This window comes from Orbicella faveolata, unplaced genomic scaffold, assembly GCF_042242905.1.
Source record: "Orbicella faveolata isolate gen_17 unplaced genomic scaffold, um_ofav_v1 contig_1, whole genome shotgun sequence".
In the NCBI taxonomy this organism is placed as follows: domain Eukaryota; kingdom Metazoa; phylum Cnidaria; class Anthozoa; order Scleractinia; family Merulinidae; genus Orbicella; species Orbicella faveolata.
In genome coordinates this window covers 1,135,068-1,154,878 of record NW_028301536.1, presented here as the reverse complement: position 1 = coordinate 1,154,878, position 19,811 = coordinate 1,135,068, and the positions used below count along the sequence as shown (strand labels likewise).

Sequence of the window (19,811 nt, the reverse complement as noted above, 5' to 3'; positions counted from 1 at the left end):
GCGTTTTTAATCTAGCCTAGATTGTCAACTGTCCTAATGAATGGAAGATAAAATGTCAGAGCCAATTAAGACCTGCATGTACTCTCTGAATTTTCAAAAAGTGACCTCTTTTCTTGTTTATAACGACTGAATATCAAAAGGTATTCTAGCTTTGATTCTAGATGATCGCTGCTTTGCGTTCGAAACATGGATTCATGGAAACTTTCAAATTCGACCCTGACTAAATATTGTTCTGTACTTGGTACAGTTGAATTCGTTCTCAAGGGTTCTCTCAAACTGTGCAAGAATTAGCTGTGCAAGAGATGTGGTACAGGGACAGGAAACTAAAGAAAATGGAAGCAACTCCAGCCATTGATCGGCGACAGCCATCTTAATACGTAAAACTCACATTCATATGTAATATGTCACACTGACAGCTAAATATTGCTTAAAACATTATATATTAGGTTCAATTGAAAGTGATATTACTTCTTCTGTTGTTGTCAGTATAGCCCCTGTTTGAAAATAAAATATTAGCAAAAAAATGAAAATAGATTTTCCTTTTGTAACGTCATATAAAGTCAAGGTTGTTTTTCATATCATTGTCGCGAGCCGGTGTAACGATTCTGTGTTTGTAAAGGTTGCGATAGTTATAATAATCTTCGATAAGCCGAGGTTATTTTTGTCTAACAAGGACGTAACTACAAACTTTTGACAGGTAAGAGTGAAATTTGCCCTTTAATTTTTAAGGTTAGGTACAGCCTGTATTGGCAAATCAAACTTCTGTTCAGTTTATATAGCATCACAAGAACGTAGTAAGATTGATTCACTGGGACAAAAACCTTAATTTCAGAGCTTAGTGAACATGTAAAATTAGGAACCTCGGACTTCACTAACACGTTTAAATTGCCCTTTAGAGCGGTTTTCAGCTGAGTGTCGTAAAACCAAAACCAAACCAATTACTTACCAATTAGACTACTCGGCCAATTTCAAACCGGAGTAAAGCCAAAACCAAAACCAAAGTAATTGCCTGATTACCTTCCACACTCAATTGAAAAGCACCCTAAGATAGTTTGACAACTTTTTCTTTTATCCATAGTTTTATTTTTAAAATCACTAGACAAGAAATCCACATAGTATATCCTTTGATGGTAGTATGGCGAGGACAGACTGACACCATGTTAAGATAGCATATGTTTGTCTAGAAAATGACCCAGACTGTTTTAAATTTAGATTCTGTAACATGTTTCTCAAAAATGGTCAAACTTAGTAAAAAACTCAGATACGGAGTGGTGCAAATTTACCACCCAATAAACGATTCGTTAAGGTCACAACACATTTAGAAAGCTCTGTACGTCGTTAATTGACTTAACATTGTTTTAATGTTAGCCTATTACTCCTTGTAATAGTTAATAATACTGCTCACTCAATAGTTTTACTCTCAATTGACCTTCTGTTGGTTTTTATATATGCAGTGATCATATTTATGGTGATTTGACCTAACATCCCAATACCTAAAGAAAACAGAAAACCTGCTTGAGAAAACCTGACTGTCTTGCTTAGCGAGCTGATATCGCTGCACAATGAAGGTATTTCTCCACTCTGAGCCATACTTATAACATCCGGTCTTGTTCCTTTAGCTAATTCGCTTGGTAAACTTCGCGGGGGTGGTACTCTGTAAATCTTTTGGTGGGGTGTGCCGCTGGGACACTGAGAGCCTTGCCCTATACTAGACCATGATCAGCTTGATTTTGCAACTCTATTCTAGACTAGGCGCCAAAACCACTACCCCATCCCAGACTAGCTATTTTTCATGCGGAAACTTTATCACGATTGTAGTCCAACATACACTAACTGATTAAACCAATATCTTACAACGTCACTTCCGATTTTCAATTTCTATTATAGAATCCTGGGTAGAGAACCCTGCTCTAGAAAAAATTATTTATACACTGGCCACTTCTCTGATTTTTATACTCTGTCACAGACTTAACTGCCTAAAAGCCATACCCTTCACAGCGACACTTATCTATAAAGCATATGTACGGAAGTGCCCTCATTCCCCCCGTGGAGTAGTAGATTTCCTTAGTTTGCTCTATATCGCGACACACGTTAAGGCCTGACACTGTCGCGTGCCACCTCAGACGTAACTAATCGATATCAATGACATCGAGGAGTAATCGATGGGTAATCAATAAGTAATCAACTAATTAGTCATTGATTATTGCCGATGATCAATGAACAATCGATGACTAATTGATGGCCAAAACCTTTGTGCCTGTCGATTACTCATTGATGGCACCACTACTCATCTTTCTAGGTCACTGGTTATTAATTGATGCTACTGATTACCAATTGATTGCCTATTGATTAACCATTGATTACTCGTTAATTACACATGCATTATTATGTTGCACATTTGTATAAATCTTTGCGTGAATGGTTCGCGACGATAAAAATTGGGGAAGGGGAAATGTACTTGTCGGGACGTCAAATTCTGGTTAAACATCAAGCGCCAGCGGGTTCCCGAAGTAAACGTGTCTGATGCTTCAGATGCCGTCGTTATTCCTTGAGGACGTTATTTTTCTATATATATTTTCGATTTGGTCTGGTTTGTGTTGACCGTGATTATATCGATGACTAATCTCTTAATGAAAAATCGATGTAATCAATGTGGCCTATCGATTATTCATCGATTACTCATTGATCATCGGCAATAATCATTGACTAATTAATCAGCCGATAACCCATCGATTAAGCATTGATTACTTATTGTTTTCATTGATGTCATCGACGAATTGCGTCTGACGTGCGACGATCCCTAGCGCCGCTGATTATGATGTCATTTTACAGTATTAAGCGATCACTAACACAATCATTCATTATTGAAAGCCGAATAAACGCCAGTTCCTTTACTCGTTCGAGCCAATTTATAGCTTGTGTACATTTATATGGCCTTTTGTTCTTGACTCAGATAAAAGTCATAAGCCCTTGCTTGTCGTCTCTGGCTCTGCTTCCTGACATTCAGGCAGAAAAACGATTTCTAGTTGCACCTAAACAGCCTAATATAAAGTTTTTTTTTTTCTTTTACTAATATTGAACTCTGTTGTGTTTCAGACGAAAACAATACTAGCGCCCTTGGTTCTACTGCTTACGTCTATTCTTATAGTGCGGGGGTATTACTCACAGGCAGTTGAAGATGATGGCAGCCAAGATACCAACCGAGATCCGAGTTCTCTACGGGAACTTTTTAAACGACATCAGGTATATAGAGGGTGGACTACTAGAAGGACAAGACGATCAAGATATAGACGCCCGTGGAAAATAGGTACAGCAAAACCTTCGCTACCATTTGTTAGACCTACTACAAAAGTAACTGTTCCTTCGACGACAAGTCCGGAAATTTGCCTTAACCACACAAAGGTCTCTCGCGTCCAAGACGAACTTGGCGCCATAGTGTGCTTGCGTAGGACTAAACAAGAACTGCTGGTACAGTTAGAGTCTGTTGGAGGATTTATCAAACGATACACAGCTATTAATGAGACCGACGCCTGTGGCTTTGAGGATCTGACAACGTTCTCGCGTGAAGCTGTAGCGAAGAGCTCCGAACTCACGACTAAGCCTACGAAAACTCCCGAAGTCAAAACGCCAGCGACTACGAAGCGTCTTATTCATAGCGGTGACCAGCGGCGATCCGATCAAGCGGAATACGACTTCAAGTTACAACGTATGAAAAGGAGCTTTCCCACGTCTCCAGGTACGCGAATCCGTGGGTGTCAAGGGCGGGGTACGATACCAGACGGCTCAAATCTACATCGGTTATGCACCGAATGTGCGGCTACCACTCGGCTGGGCGGCGACCGATTTCCGAATTTCATCAACGAAGTGATTTGTCGTGACAAAGACCGCCAATGTGCAGCAAAAATGGGAATTTGCTTGCAGCGGACACTACAGCTGTCGTTCTTGCGATTTTCCGGCAGGTTTGAGCTCGACAGTCAGCTGAGCACCCTTACGGGAAAAACTGTGTATAGTGAAGTCTGGGAGCAATACACTCAGGAGATAAGATCGTGTTGTGAATGTCAAATGTACCCCTACATTTATCGCGAGATTGCTTCACGGGATGATGGTGATGATGGTGATGATGGTGACGATAGTGATGAAGATGACGATGTTCAGAGTTGACCTACATGTAAACAACTAATTCTTAAATTCCGCTAGTTGCGATAAAAGAGTTTTTTCTTTGCAAATCACGTCTATATATTTCAAAACTCACGAATCCGATGGTTTATTAGCACGTCCTTCCAGTATTTATTAGACAGAAATGTACGAGTCATGGCTGTATAAATGTATTGGACAGTAATAAGCAGACGCCAGCTCCCTACCATAGCTAGCGATGAGATGAATCTGCATCATACGTCAATTTAAACACACTGTTATTGCACTGTATTGTAAGGTTCTCTATAACAGAGTTAAAAAACCAAGGGAGGGGGAGATACTCTCGTATTTAACCGTATATGCACGGGGACCTGCAAGGGTATGTGGCACTTGGGAGGGTCGGGGATTGACTTAAATGTTTGAGACAGAATGTTAGACACCAAGGAAGCAATCTTTCCAAGGAAGTTTTCTCAACATTATAAATTATGTGATTTTAACGTTTGTATTACTTATTCTAATTAAGTTTCTATGACATAAAAATGTATATGATGAAAGATTACGAAAAAAGGGAATTAAAACTGCGATTTTGCAACAACAAGAACCTCTATTTTACCCTAGAGCCTACATAGGTATTCAAAACGAATGGACGTACTAGTTACCTGCCCATGAATACGGAAACGATTCATTCATTCATTCCCTGACTGATATTGATCACCACTGACATTCAGGGAATAAATTTAGGCATATGCATATCCTACAATATAAACTGGACTAACATCTTCTCTAACTATCGGATGGTTTAAATACTATGGAGTAATTGTTCCCCTATTTCAATTTTTTCATAACGTCATCAATTAAAGATTATCTACTAAGATAGAGAAAAGTATCTTTTACATTTTTCTTTCGTTCCTTGATACAGCTTATGGGGGCCTCGAGCACGCCTACACTACAAGCAATATTACCAGTATTGGCTGTTCATTTCATTTCAAAAACTTGACAAAAAAAAAAAAACGGAAAAAAACAACAGCTGAAAAGTAAAACTAAAAAATCAGGGCGCAAAATCAAATGCCTCTCGTTAATTTCAGCTTTCATTCCGATTAATTCGAGTATTGTTATAGGTGTTATAGTCGGCTGTTTTACGTTTTTATTCGCCTGGTAGTATGAAATATATCTTGTTTCAGTTCAATTTAACGACTGCAGACGTAATGGAAGCCGGAATATTGCGCGTGCATATCCAAACAGCTCAGTTCAAAATGTAGATTAAGTTTTTGGAGGGTCAGCTGAGTTAAAGTCGATCCTAGTTCAAAGTTTTACCTTCAGATTACTAGAAGCGAAGCCAATTCTAAACACAAATTATTCCAATTGTCACATATGAGCAGGCAAGGTTTGCAAGGTGCTTTGCATTTCAATGGCCAACTGGGCAATTATTTACATAAACGACTGACAATTGTTTTTCCACTCACGGACGCCGCAACAAAACGTCGTATTTAATACAGACGCCGACAAAACTGCAGAAAAATTCCTTGAGGCTTGTCGGAGGAGAGGTAAGTTCATTGTGGTCTGTGCTGAAAACTTTCAGCGTCTGTTTGGACTTAATATCAGGAAGAGTAAATCATCCTGTAATCTGTGCGCAACCGGTTTTCTCCACGTTTGCTGCTAGCGGTAATTTTTGTAAGGTGGTAACGTTTGCCAGGAGGGTTTTTGGAATTTAATTAGCAATGGCAAATTTATGGAGGAGAAATTCGGGTTAAGATATCTTGAAAATAAAATGTTAGACTGAAACGTTTTTATAAACATGCGGGGAGCCTCTTTAAAATGTCTGACCACGTTGGCATATATAGCGACTCAAGTTTAGTGGAGGCAGTGATTGTGTTAAAACAAGCACATGTACAGTAATATTGTACCAGCTATAGAAATTTGCTTCCCTCGCACAGAAGCGTCAACTGCTTAAGTTTTTTCAAGAATTGGGTTAATTTTGTCTCTTAGGAAACAATATTTGCTGGAAAACATTTGACAGGAAAGCGAAATCGAAAGAGCAATCACTTCCGTGAACCAGTCAGCGGCAGCCCTAAAACTACAATAAACCATGCGCGTCATGAGATGAAATCATGACAATGTAAGAAACCAAAATAGTACGTCTAGCGGCGATTTCTACGAATGAAATGCTCTGAAAACGATTGGAAAATCTCTAAACAGGGCTTTCGAATTAAAGATTTAGATGTCAAGTAACGAAGGAGGGCGTCCACTGATTGATTTCGTCTCAGACGGCCGCCTAAATGGGCCCGATGTAGTGCCGTATCACGCCGACCCGGCGAGCTACAGTACAGCCATCGTTGGCGGCTCGCATTACGATAATAGAACTTCTGAACAAAGACCCTTACTTGGCAGATCTCGATCACGAATGGACAGTCACAGTGACACTGAATACCAGGGAAACCACTTTGATGATCCAGAGTTTACTGGGATAATTCACTCCGCCGAACAAGCTATTGATGTGGGAATTTTGCCAGAACGAATTTACCAAGGTTCCAGTGGAAGTTACTTCGTAAAGGATAAGGAAGGGGTAAGATTTCTGTAATCTCTGAGAATCTTTGTGTCAACCTTTGTCTCCTTTTTACAAACGTGCCTCAGCACAGCCCAGTGCAGAGGTCCCAAAACAGAGAGACAGAGAGACGTAAATCGTTTGTGTAATTGATATGGTGGCTGGTTGTGTCAAAGTTGAGCCATTTCCGGTTTCTTTAGTTGCAAACTAATTGCTCAAGGTGTACATCTCAAGATATGAGCCTCGCGAGTTAAAAGAAATTTTCTGGAAGCCTCATTAAGGCCTTGCAACCATTGTCACAACTTATCTGTTGTTGTTAAAACTATGGATCTTTGGCATGTATTATTAATTTAGTGTAAATTTTCCAAATGCAATGATTAATTTTTCTCATTAATTAATATCATTTGTTTGCAGTTACATAACAACTTTTCATGTTAAATCTCTTTTTCGGGGATTGACTCTGAACTCAGACAGGGGGACAATAAATCAATGTTTTTTGGTTTTTTTTTCCTGGGGTATGTTAAATTATTTGCAAGTTTTCTGGTAACTTACGTTTCCCTCACAGATGTTCCCCGTTCCACTTATTCCTTCAATTAAAGTTGTACGCTTCGCCAACCCTTGAACTTCTAAGTTGTTTAAGTCTTCTCATTTCTGTATTTCCTTAGCTCTGGCAGTTTAAAAGATATGATTAGGGCTGTGTCTGCCCATTATCATTCCCCTCAAGCCGCAGGCGAGTGTTTTCTACATTTCTCGAGTGTTCTCAGATGTCCGGAGTGTTTTATCACAATGTAATACACAGCTTAGGCTTCTTCATTTGCTTTATGATATAGAGGTAATGTCCCGAAAAACAATAAAACATGCCTTGTTTTATACTCTGATAAAGCAATGGTTTTTGACCAATCAGAGTGTGCGCAGGGTCCTATCTATATTATAATGCATGGTAATAAATAGTTATGCAATGCTCTCTTGTGATATACTATGGAATATCCCACTTGTCCCTTGCATGTACAGTATACTGTGAACATCCAAGTGACTTGTGGGATATTCCACAGAATACCACTCGAATGCACTGTAAATTAAGTAGATATAGTGTGTAAATGTACATAGTTCAGTGTTCTTTTTGTTTGGTCTATTCACAGAAAAAGATAGGTGTATTTAAACCCAAAGATGAAGAACCTTATGGCCATCTAAACCCTAAATGGACAAAATGGTGTCACAAGATCTGTTGCCCATGTTGTTTTGGTAGGAATTGTTTAATTCCAAACCAGGGATATCTATCTGAAGCTGGAGCAAGCCTTGTGGATCAAAAACTTGGACTTAATATTGTGCCAAAAACTAAGGTAACAGAAGCAAATTATGTAACTTATAGGTGCACATAAATCATGTACAATGTGTTTAGATTCATGAACGTACATGTATGTATCATGTTTGTATGCACAATTATACAGGTTATAAAAATTATTTGTAAATATTATTATTCCTTTAATTTTAGGTTGTTAGGCTTGCAAGTGAAACATTTAATTACACAGCATTTGATCGTGCAAAGGCAAGGTCAAAAAAGTTTGCTACAGAAAGGTTTCCTGATACATTAGGAAAACATGTTAAAGCTGGTCTCCCTCCAAAGGTAAGTCCATAGCATTAAATAATTTAAACCATCTACATGTAGCATGTAGACTCAGTATAATTGGTCCATTTTACAGGTACTATCTTGTAGTATGAAATACTTCCTCCCTCAAACCTGCCCTGAAATGTTTTGCTTTCCCCCAGAGCAACAGACCTTTTAAACCTTGTTTTCTCACTTTTGCACAGTAAGGTACAGGTCCTGAATCTAGTTCCTTTCCTGTAGTGCTATGGCTCACAAGCTGACATTGTGCATTGAACATAATCATATGATATTATGTACATGTCTGTCGTATTAATTGAAGGGGAAAAAATTCAGTCTCTATCTTACATGTTGTACACTACTGTATGTACATGTACGTCAGACATAAGAGGTTCTCATAGAGTTACATGTACAGACATGCAGTAGCTAAATATTCTTGTTTCTTGTATGTCATTTGTTATCATAGTGTCAAACTCAATATTTTGTCCAAGGCACTTGTTTTTCCAGTCTAAAACTTGTCCAGCTTACATTGTCTCTGTGCAAGATTTTAATGTGTTATTGTTTTCTCTATTTTTCAGCTTGGATCTTTTCAGTTGTTTGTAGAAGGCTACAAAGATGCCGAGTTTCACCTCAGAAAGATGGAAGTGGAACCACTTCCTGCTGCTACTAACAAAGATTTTCTATTTCAATTTCAAAAACTTGTTTGTCTTGATTACATTATTAGGAATACAGGTACACTATGGGCTGCTGAGTCTCAATCTACAGTAATTTGTCATTTGGTAAAAGATTTTTATTAGTGGCCTCATTTGTTTGTTTGTTCATCCATTTATCCTTTCATTCTTCAATGTAGTTTTGTTTTTTTCTTCCTATCCTCTCTCCTGCTTCTGTGCATATTTAGACAGATTCTCTCCCATCAAACAGGTAGATAATTTGAAAAGGTGTTTGAACTAGACATTTTCCTCACTCCTCGTCGGAAAGATGAGATGCAAAAAGGCTAATGTTCAGTGAAGGAAACTTTTACTCCAAACTGAGAACAATCTTGCCACAACTTGTTTTAACATTCACTGACTAGAGATGAAGTTGGTCACTTTCCTTATTGTTTTGACCTTTTGACAAATATTCCCTTAAATGCAGCAAACTGAAGAAAAATTATAACGAAAGTACCGAATTTGGCTTTTTACAGCTGTATCTGATATATTAACTTTTCTTTTAGATCGGGGAAATGACAACTGGCTTATAAACTATGAAAAGACTCCGGAAGTGGATCGACAAGTTGAAGGAGAAGAAGGAGTGAGGACTTTTTAACTACATGTCAATTCATAAGAAAGAAAGAAATGAATACTTCTGAATAGTACATTTGGTGTCAATGATTTGTAAACTGTTAAATTCTTTCCATGCAGGGAGACTGGGATTATGTGGATCCTCCTAAAATATATGTTGCTGCTATTGACAATGGACTGGCATTCCCTTTTAAGCATCCAGACTCTTGGAGAGCATGTAAGTTCATGGCATAATCTAGAGTGCATTTAATTTGCACATTTTGTGTTGAAGTAACGACACAAGTCCAGGATCAATTTGTTTCCAGTTGCTGTACATTTTTCTCTGGTGAATCACTATTTTTCATCCTTTCAGTCTTTGTCAATTAAGTAAAAAAACAACTTCCTGCTACATGTACACTATGTTGCGACTGTCTGCGGACGTATATAAATCGTGTTTCATTTAGTCATTTTTTTCTTGACAGACCCATTTTACTGGGCGTGGTTACCACAAGCGAAGGAGCCATTTATGGATGAGATATCAGACCTTGTTTTACCTCAACTAGCAGATATGAATTTTGTTCAAGACCTCACAGAAGACCTGTACCTTCTTTTTCGGGTGTGTTCCTGTCAGTTGTTCTATTATTTGTGGATTTGAATTGAAAATATGCGCATGTTGTAGTCTGAAAGGGGGGAAAATAATTCAGTGTGTATCGGGTTATGAATACCATGAGATGTCATACAGTAGATGATTAAAAACTTACATCTTAAGAGTCAGTGGTATGAGAAGGCTATTGTCCTAACAGAGTGCTGAAGTCCTGAATGAGAGGTCCGGGCTCAAGACCTGGTCAGGGTCAGTGTGTTTTGTCCTTGGGCAAGACACTTTCCCATTACAGTAGCCCTCTTTGCCCCACGAATAAATAAGTACCGGTGGATTTAACACTGCAGGGTAATCCTTTGCTTTGCATCCATTCAGGGGAATTAGGGAAAGGGGGGGGGGGGGGGGAGGGTTAGAAATACCCCTAGTGAGTTGAATTGGAATGAATGACAAGTTTATTGTCAAACTTTGTTTGAATAGCCGATTTATGTGTTGCCTTAAGCCTCTCTATCAAAGCGAGTCCTGGTGCAGAACCACTCATATGAAAATGAGTTTAATTTGCATGTGAATGAAATCTCAGTTTCATATGAAAGGATGGGCACCAAGACTCGCTTTGAGAAAGTGGCTAAAGGTAATTTGGAAATGGCGTACTCTTGTGGTGAACTTGTAAAAAAGTGCTTTTATTGTTTACTTTATTTTCAATCTTACACATGTTGATTAATGCATAGAGATACAGTCTAATTTACAATATTTGCTCACGTGTTTATTATAGGAGGATAAAGGCTTTGACAAATCTTTATTTGAGCGGCAAATGTCAGTTCTAAGAGGACAGGTAATACATGTGTATGTTTTAAACTACTTTTAGTCTATTTTTGTCTTCATTGTCGCAGCAGCCCCACCCCATTTTTCATTTGTCACTGTAACTTAGGGTAGATTAGTTCAGCTTTTGAAGTATGGTGAATACTAGTTCCAGTAGCCTGCGAACAGGCTCCCGACGAGCGCGGAGAAAATAGTTTGTCGAACGAAGCAAGGAAGGATGGTGGAGGCGCCAATCTGCCTGTCTTTTTTTTTTTTTTTTTTTTAATTTTCTTGGTCGAGAGACGGAACGGCAAGAGAACGTAGGAGTCGTGTAGGCCCGTCAACCCCAATTCACAAAGATCTGGCTAATATTTATCTCAAAGCAGACGACAATCAGTGATTTACCCAATCAGATCATGGTACCAGATTCTGGTATCATGGAACGCCTGCATCGCCCTCGTCGGGAGCCTGTTCAGGAGCCTGTTTGATGGCTATACACTGTAATTCAAAGTACCCAGGCAAACAGTTTTTTTAATTATTATTATTATTATTATTATTATTATTATTATTATTATTATTATTATTATTTGTTAGGAAATCCTCACACTAAAACCAGAGACCTCAGTTGATTCTGCTTACAGAGTTCTCAGTGATTTTCAATTTTATTACTTTTTAGGTATTAAACTTAACACAAGCTCTGCGAGACAAAAAATCCCCACTGCAGCTTGTTCAGATGCCTGTTGTTATTGTGGAACGAAAGAAGATCGTCGATGGAGATCGGCTAAGAAGTCAGAGTCACGCATTCACCCAGAGCTTTCAGCACAGATCGCCATTTTTCTCATGGTGCTAACCCTCAGATGATCTTTTGAGTTGATTCAGTGAGGATGAATGGACTAAGTGAGAAGAAAGTCTAGCCATAAGCTGACAAGAAACCTGTCAGTATTCTTACTTGGCTCCTGGTAGCCTAGTGCTGAATATCGTGTTCGGTGGGGTCTGGTGCTATGTACTTAGCGCGAATGCTCAAACGTTTAAATGTCGACCCCTAAGCATTGCTTCGAATGAAGCTCTTCTGTTTAATTTTAAGATTTCCCACGTAAGATTTCAAAATTAGAATTAGTAATTTGGCCAAGTTTGGTTTGTGTTGTAGAGTCAAGAAGATTAAGAGATTTATTTGAACGAATTAAGGCCAAAATTCGTTCTAGTTCAGCCTAAAATTCGTGTTAAAGAAACGAATTCAAATTCATTGCGTTGCGTTGCGTCAGATTAATGAGATAAACAACACGCAATTGCTGATATATTTACGAATGGATCGTTGTTTTGTACAAATGCCTGGAGAAATGGCAATAAGTAGTGGTCCACGTTGACGAGATATTGGACGTATGGACAGAATTTAATAGTGAATAAGCATACATGATCATTCAAATTTTTGCCACATCTTGGGATAAAAGTGGCCGAGAATTTTTAGGTAAATGAAATTTAATAGTTTAGAAAAAAATGGAAATGGTAACCTGTCCGTTTTTGGGTTACCAAGAAAACCAGAAAGAGAGTTCTGTTGAGGGAAGGATATGAAGGTGGATAGATATGAACAGTATTCACAAATCAGCCAAATAAATAGATCTTTGTTCTGTTAAATTGTGTGTTATATTCTACAGCTGCGATGCTGAATTGTTTTAAAAATGTGACGCCTTTTGAACTGAGATTAAGGGACAGGCTGGAAAATACATTGACCTATAGTTTGTGCCCAGTCGGAGTCCTAAATACCCTTAGTGTTTCCAACAGGCAGTTTGTTTTCTTTCGTTGTTCTTTGCCAAGAATTAGTACTCAAATGAGTCATGACTGAATACTTGCACAACAGCCTTTCGACTGGAACAAATCACACTTCTAAGTTTTCAAGATTAGTTACAATAATTATGGTGAAAACACGTAGCTGGTTTTGTAGTCAAAAACCCTCTCATCGTAACTCTCTTTCTACTCTTCGCACGGGCAGTGCCATAACTGCGACAACCCGCACCAAGGATACTCAGCTCCCCATAGTGATGACTCTTGTGTTCTGTTTTGGTTAAAATAAGTTCAAAATTTTCCTCAGTGAAGATAAAAGCCAGGAAGTCCAGAACAGTGATAAGACTCATTCCGAGGAAGAAACCGAATGTTCCTCCAAGTTTCCTGTATGAAAAAAAGGCAACAAATTAGTGCTAGAATACGCTGTTTGCTTAGTGAAGATAGCCGGAATCGTTGAAATTAAGGAACAACAGCACTTGATTGCTACAGATGTTTCATTTCAGCGTGAAAACATTGTGGACAAAACACGTATTCAAAACAATCAGATAGTATTAATGAGGAAGATCTGGACATCTGATTAATACAAAGAAAAAGCGCTTCTGTCATTTTAAATTTCATATCCTGGCATGTTAGATTCCTTTACGTTAAAATTAGATTGACAATTGATATTTCCAAGACTGCGATTACTCGATTCCAGTTATATTTTAGTCCAGAGCAGTTGTACCATAGATCTCAATTTGACATCTTTATTGATTGTGATCCTTCCTTTAATTTTCTTTAAAACCGTTTAAATATTGATCTACATCACCCGAGGTTTTCTTTCCAAACTTGCTCCCAAGATTTCCGAGGGCAGTTAGGAGATATTAAATATAGAAATAGCATCAACTCGGAAAAAAATCTGAGTTTCAGAATTCCTTGTTCGCCATGCAGTCCCTAATAGCTCAGTGGTTAGAGCATTCGGCTAGATCACGGAGGATCGTGGGTTCAAATCCCATCTGGAACTCGGATTTTTTTTCCCGAGTTGGTGCTATTTTTACATTTAATATTCCATATACTACTCACTTTGGAGGGCAATATGTCCGGAAAAATCCGAAGTTAACCTGACATATTCAGAAGTCTAAATCTCGCCGTTCCGAATGACCGTAATTCGCGGTTACGCCTGTTAGTACAGAAATATGCTTTTCTTCAGTACTCAGGGTGATGTCATGTCCTGTAAACAAATAATTGTAACACTAACCAATCAGAGCCCAGGTCTCATACAGAGGAGTCTGCTCAGTGACGTCATAGCTTATGTCTTCAAAATGTTGAATTGTCGTTTGTTAGATTCACTCACACAGGTGAAACGATAGCAGCAACTGAATGACTATAGCACGCTATAACAGCTACAGCCATAGCAATACTCTGAAAATGTTACCAGCGAACAACAATCTAGCCCCGTGTAGAGTTGTATTTTGTGCGAACGATCTAAGTTCTTCCATTTTTCCGTCATTGTTGTTGGATTTTTTATCTTCGATGTCTTTGCTTGTAAGATCGCGTCCGTATTGATCATTTATCCCACTAATTATAATGTGCTGTGGAAAAGCCACCATTGGGTCGGTCGTCTTTTTTCCCTTGCTCATTAAGGTAGGTGAGAAGTTAAAATTCTCACCAATGTTCTTAAAACTGGGCGACGCGGCGTATCTTACAGAAAAATACATTATCGAAAAACATTACAAAAAAATATAAGACAGTACTACAAATGACTATTATTAACTATTTTTTGAGTATTTTATAATAAGAAGTGCTGCTTACACTGCTTTTTAACGGAATTTTATCGTACGTTTTTTAAGCTGAGAACTGATTCCCAAATCTTTGATGCAAAAAATTGGAATCCAGATTGTCCATATCAAGTTGCTGTTTTTGGCCTATAGAAGTTTTGATTTGATGCATACCTGGTGTTGTGGTGTCGGATTTCTGGACTGGTGCAGTACCAGAGAAACCAGCTGGAATACTTTTTTATCATTTTGAATTTTATGAACAAAAAGAGTGCAATCTTCATCTTGTAGATATTATTTTTATCGAAAATTTCAAGTAAGTTATAGTAAATTTTAGTCGATTTTTTTCTTACGAGTGAAGAATACACCCCATACCCATTGGCCTTTCTTAGTGCGTATTCTCGTGAGTTTTGTCCTGTAAGCAGCACCCCAGCTCAGCGTGGAGTACTGAAGTATTGTGCCACTAACAAGCTGTCTGTAAAAAAAAAAAAAAAAAAAAAAACTACTCGTTAATTTCATCAACAAGGAAGACTGCCAATATTCATGTAAATAATATTGAACGTAAACTTTTTGTTAAATATTTAGGAGTTTAAGTAGACAAAAACCTAAACTGGGAACCTCAGATTCAGCATGGGTATAGAAAATTGGCATAGAATATAGCAGTATGTTTTTAATTTAAAATTACGTATCTGTGTTGATCTGAATGTCCTCAAACAATTATATTACACTCTAATTTACTCCTACTACTACAAATCTTTTTCAAATGATGTTACAATATTGGCATCACACCAGTCAATTGGTGGAAAAGTTGTGGCCATCTTCACAATGTCTGTTTGTTTGTTCGTTGTTATTGTTCCCTCACTCTTCTTCTTCCTGCTTTTTCCAAAAGAGTAAAGTAAATTCTTCTGAAGGCGATATCGATGAATTCAACAACTGTGAGGATACTCATACCGAGAAAGAGGCCAAAATTTCCACCCAGATTTGCTGAAAGAAAAATAATAAAATCGATTATTGGGTCACCTACCCGTTTTTACAGTGTTTCGTTTTTAAGGCATAACAAAGTGTTTGGTTGCATTTGCATTTCCAATTTCGCAATTACTGTTCCTTTCGATCCATTTCTCTGGCTGTAATTAGCACAGGCTGATAAGCGGAAGATTCTGCCTAAGACGGTTTTACCAAAGTTACTTACACGCTAGAGTCCATATCTCAAACACTGGAATTTGTTCTATTTCGTCGTAGCTGAGATCCTCAAAGTATATGTTCAAGGAAATGATGTTATCACTGTAAAAGAAATAAGAAAAAGGGACTTTTGTTGATAACGTCAGTGCCAAGTATACTTTAGGTTATAACCCAGCAAATATTTACAACATATACAAGACCATCATGGTCGAATCATGAATCATTGAATAAGAAGCACAAGCCTGTAAATTAATTATTAAATTAATCAATCAATCAATTTAAATACTGCATAGCACTGCTGTGCTCATTGTGGGCCCTATCATTAATGAAGAAATGTTGCTGTGAATAGAACTGAAAACTTGCTAAAAATCCAAACTGGTTGGAAGCTGTCTGGCAAGACGTGGAGGACGACCGAACACGAATCCATCTACTAATAATTGGTATCGCAGTCCATTGAACCAAATCCTGAAACCTTGAGCTACTTAACAAACTCACTCTATGTACTCCTTCTTTTCAGAATCTGACATCTTCAGGAAGTTTTCGTAGAGTGGGAAATCCAGAGTTACGTTCGGAGAAGAACTGAGTTTCTTGATGAAAACTTTCCTCTGTAGGCCGGCGTTTGACAAAGACGTTTGGTATACCGTGTGCTCGCAAGGCTGTGAACAGCTTTTCTTACAGGCATCCTTCTCCTTCGATGTACCAAAATTTTCTAAACAAAAGTAGTAAATTCAGCCTCAAAAAATATGTGCTTGCCTTATAGCTGAATTTTGATTGTCACTGACGGTTAATTCTGGTTGATATAGTCATATTTTTGGTACTGCATTTCGAGTGACCATATCTCAGTGCCTTGCTGTCTGACTGAGTGACTGACTGACTAATAACTGACTGACTAATGACTAACTGACTGACTTACTGACTGACTGAATGTCTGACTGTCTAACTGTCTGACTGTCTGACTGTCTGACTTTCTGACTGACTGAGTGTCTGACTGTCTGTCTGTCTAACCGACTAAGTGACTAATTGACTGACTGTCTGACTGTCTGACTGTCTGACTGACTGACTGACTGTCTGACTGACTGACTGACTGACTGACTGTCTGACTGTCTGACTGACTGACTGACTGACTGTCTGTCTGTCTAACCGACTAAGTGACTAATTGACTGACTGTCTGACTGTCTGACTGTCTGACTGACTGTCTGACTGTCTGACTGACTGACTGACTGACTGTCTGACCGATCGACGAAACCGAACTAACCGACAGCGACTGATCAATTGATTACAACTAAAAAGAAAGAAAAAGATTCTTACAATGCATGCTCGATCTTTATCTTTAACGGACATTGTAGAACATTCCCAAATATGTCTTAAAATGACTCAAATTGACACTCAATCTTCTCAATGAATCAACGAATTCTCCTTGCCTAACCTTAGTTTATGCTACGCTGTTTCTCCTAATAATTCCATTCTCCTCTCCTGTAGCACACACCCAAAAGAATAAATTAAAGTCTACGCTTACCAGTTTCGGGATACGCGCAAAATGCGGAGTCGTTAGAGGCGCAAACTGGAATCTTCAAACCTGGGAAAGAATTCATAGGCTTAGCTTAGTGCGTTGTGTTTACCCAGAGTAACTCTCTTGATCTAACACACCGTGCATGTAGCGCAGTGTTCTCGAAATTTTTAAACCTTCTTTAAAAAAGGTTGACTAGTTGATACATAAGTTTAGCCTAATCGTATGCGTTACGTTACTGTGTGACGCCTTTAGGCAACATGAAATCCAACATCATTCAATGGAGAGTAACTATGATTTTGTTGAGAAGCAATGATAGTTCAAATTGTGTTTTCTAGCAAGGCATCTCTATTTTTACCATAATGTACAAGGCTGCATAATCTCCCGGTTTTGTTTACTTCTATTCATGTATGGGCTATTGACCAAGTGTTCGGTCAAGATGGCTGGATATTGGCCTCGTTCTTTTTTTGCGTGTTTATGGACTGAGACGGAGTCGAGGCCCATAAACCCGCAAAAAAAGAACGAGGCCAATATCCAGCCATCTTGACCGAACAAGCTTGGTCAATAAAGGATTTATTATATGGCTTTCAGAGAAATTTTTCTTGCGGGACACGGCGGTAGTCCCGAGCAGGCAAGATAGCTCCATCTTGCCCGCTCACGGAGCAAGCCATGTAATAAATGAAATTAAAGTATGGAACTCCTCTATCGAATCATTCAGCTTACAGTTTTAAGTTCTTCGTTCGTATTAATTTTTTCCCATCAAGTTATCTTTATTGTTTCTTATTGGGTGTCTCGAAATATAAACAGGTTTTCCTTGGAACAGTTAGTTGAATATGGCAACGGCAAGTTTATTATCTGTGAAAAGAAAAAAGTTTGTTACAGTATTTTGATATGAAGTCATTGCCATTATGACATCATTACTATAACTTCCTAAATGACCAGACATGAAACGGTTTCTCTTCGCCTACATGTAGGCCCAATACGGAAATTTACGAGATCATACTTACATCCATTTGCGAGCTTTTAGCTGAACTTAGAGGCTGGACTAAGCAGTACCGGCGGGTATACATAAGCGATTAGCCGAGGCGGTCAGGTTTGCAAGATGAAGGTACGATAAAGAAGAATTATGGTCTTAAATATAGTAAAAATTATTGTGATATTAGTTGTAACAGTTAGCTTTACAAAATTATTCGGCGTGGAACTTTACCTATAATGGTCGATCAAACGATTTTCGTGAACTGGCTAGACATACTTAGGTTTATCTCTACTGTGAGAGCATAGTCGCCTCAATCTTTCTTAGTCAGGGAAGAAGGCGACTCTACTAACGGAAAGAGGGAGGTCTTTCTCGTGTCTAGCATGTACAACATTCAGACTAGAATTCTTAAATTAACGTTATTTAAGGAGATAGCTTTACTCAGATGAAAAACAAACCTTCTTCCTTTTTACTGCGCAGAGAGTTTGAAGCCCGGGCTGAACGGCAAACGTATGCCGATCCATAAAGGGGAAGGCGCTTTGATCGTGTACCAGGACTGAAAGGCCAACAAATGGCACTATAGGATTGTCGACGTAACTGTCTCGCTCGATATTCAGTAATAGCTTCAAACCGGCCTTTCCACCGGCCAGTGAGACATTGATCAAGGGGTGACCATCATGTCCGGAGTTTAAGGTGTGGCATTGATCAAAACCGGTGTTAGTAAACGAGGTGAAGTTCTTGGACCCACACGCTCTTCCATTAATAACACAGGAATTGAATATCGAACTTTGAAGTAGCATGTCCCTTATATCGTGGCTAAAGAGCTTTAAAGTGTTATTTTTGTCCGGTATCTCGCCGTAAGTGCGTCGAAAAAACTCAGGATTGCGTTTCCGGGACTCTTCGCTGTAGAAATCTTTTGAACCTGACAGCATTTGTCCGATGGCTTTTATCTTAAGTTCAATGTCTTCGTCGCTAAGATTATTACGTTTTGCGTCGTTCCTATACCTTCGCTGGTTAAAAATATTGAAATTGCAGAGTGTAACGGCGGGAAATGCGACGCCACTACCATCGTTGTCTGTCTTCGTGGTTATTTTCGTGTTGAAAGGTCGATCGTAAAAAGCATCGATAGTTTGGTAAACCTGATAAATACATAGGCCGAAGCTTGCAGTGAGAGCCAACGTCCAAATGACTCTTCTAAAAACATTTTTACTTGGGAGGAAGCGAGCTCCGTGCAAGGAAGTGGCTTCTGCGAAAGAATTCAAACTTTCAGGTGCAGATTGGTGGTTCTCGCTACTTTCATTGAGACTTTGAATCTTATTTCGTTGGAGACTGAAAGCCATATTGACAGATGAGGCAGTTTCTTACTTAACATTAATTGAAACAGGTGGCAAATTACCTTCTGCTGTCCTCGAATAAACTGTGCAAGAATCTTATTTCTCTTAAATGAAGGTCGTTAATTATTGATGATCAGAGTAACAAAATATACTGTTGTATTTTAATCTTCTTAACCTCCAATTATGTTAAACAAAATCTTATTCAAACAGAAAAGAATCACGCATATATAGCATAAAATCCACGAGGTAACTTTTGGCTCGACAGAAGTTAAGTTAATTTCCAATTAAAATACGAGAAATTCTAATAAAATTTTACTGAAAGGACGAGTTCAATCTCCGGGAGAAAAAATTTAA

General features: G+C 38.5%; 3 protein-coding genes across 3 annotated transcripts; 2 read left to right on the top strand and 1 right to left on the bottom strand.

Moving 5' to 3' along the window:
- The first annotated feature begins 557 nt into the window (after positions 1–557).
- LOC110042621 (uncharacterized) lies at positions 558–5,158 on the top strand. Its single transcript, XM_020747987.2, has 3 exons — positions 558–697; positions 1,455–1,568; positions 3,097–5,158. The coding sequence occupies exons 2-3, from the start codon at positions 1,563–1,565 to the stop codon at positions 4,159–4,161; spliced, it is 1,071 nt and encodes a 356-aa protein (XP_020603646.2). The 5' UTR covers positions 558–697; positions 1,455–1,562; the 3' UTR covers positions 4,162–5,158.
- A 1,023-nt stretch (positions 5,159–6,181) lies between these two features.
- Positions 6,182–12,563, top strand: LOC110042673 (phosphatidylinositol 4-kinase type 2-alpha-like). Its single transcript, XM_089283775.1, has 9 exons — positions 6,182–6,697; positions 7,816–8,016; positions 8,169–8,300; positions 8,858–9,011; positions 9,493–9,569; positions 9,680–9,776; positions 10,021–10,154; positions 10,906–10,965; positions 11,608–12,563. The coding sequence occupies exons 1-9, from the start codon at positions 6,353–6,355 to the stop codon at positions 11,779–11,781; spliced, it is 1,374 nt and encodes a 457-aa protein (XP_089139901.1). The 5' UTR covers positions 6,182–6,352; the 3' UTR covers positions 11,782–12,563.
- Positions 12,564–14,548: 1,985 nt separating this feature from the next.
- Positions 14,549–19,520, bottom strand: LOC149117655 (acid-sensing ion channel 2-like). Its single transcript, XM_089272150.1, has 6 exons — positions 18,582–19,520; positions 17,936–18,005; positions 17,160–17,219; positions 16,139–16,352; positions 15,654–15,745; positions 14,549–15,448 (listed from the first exon to the last, which is right to left on the bottom strand). Exons 1-6 carry the CDS (start codon positions 19,461–19,463, stop codon positions 15,312–15,314), a joined length of 1,455 nt encoding a protein of 484 aa, XP_089128276.1. The 5' UTR covers positions 19,464–19,520; the 3' UTR covers positions 14,549–15,311.
- Positions 19,521–19,811: the final 291 nt, after the last annotated feature.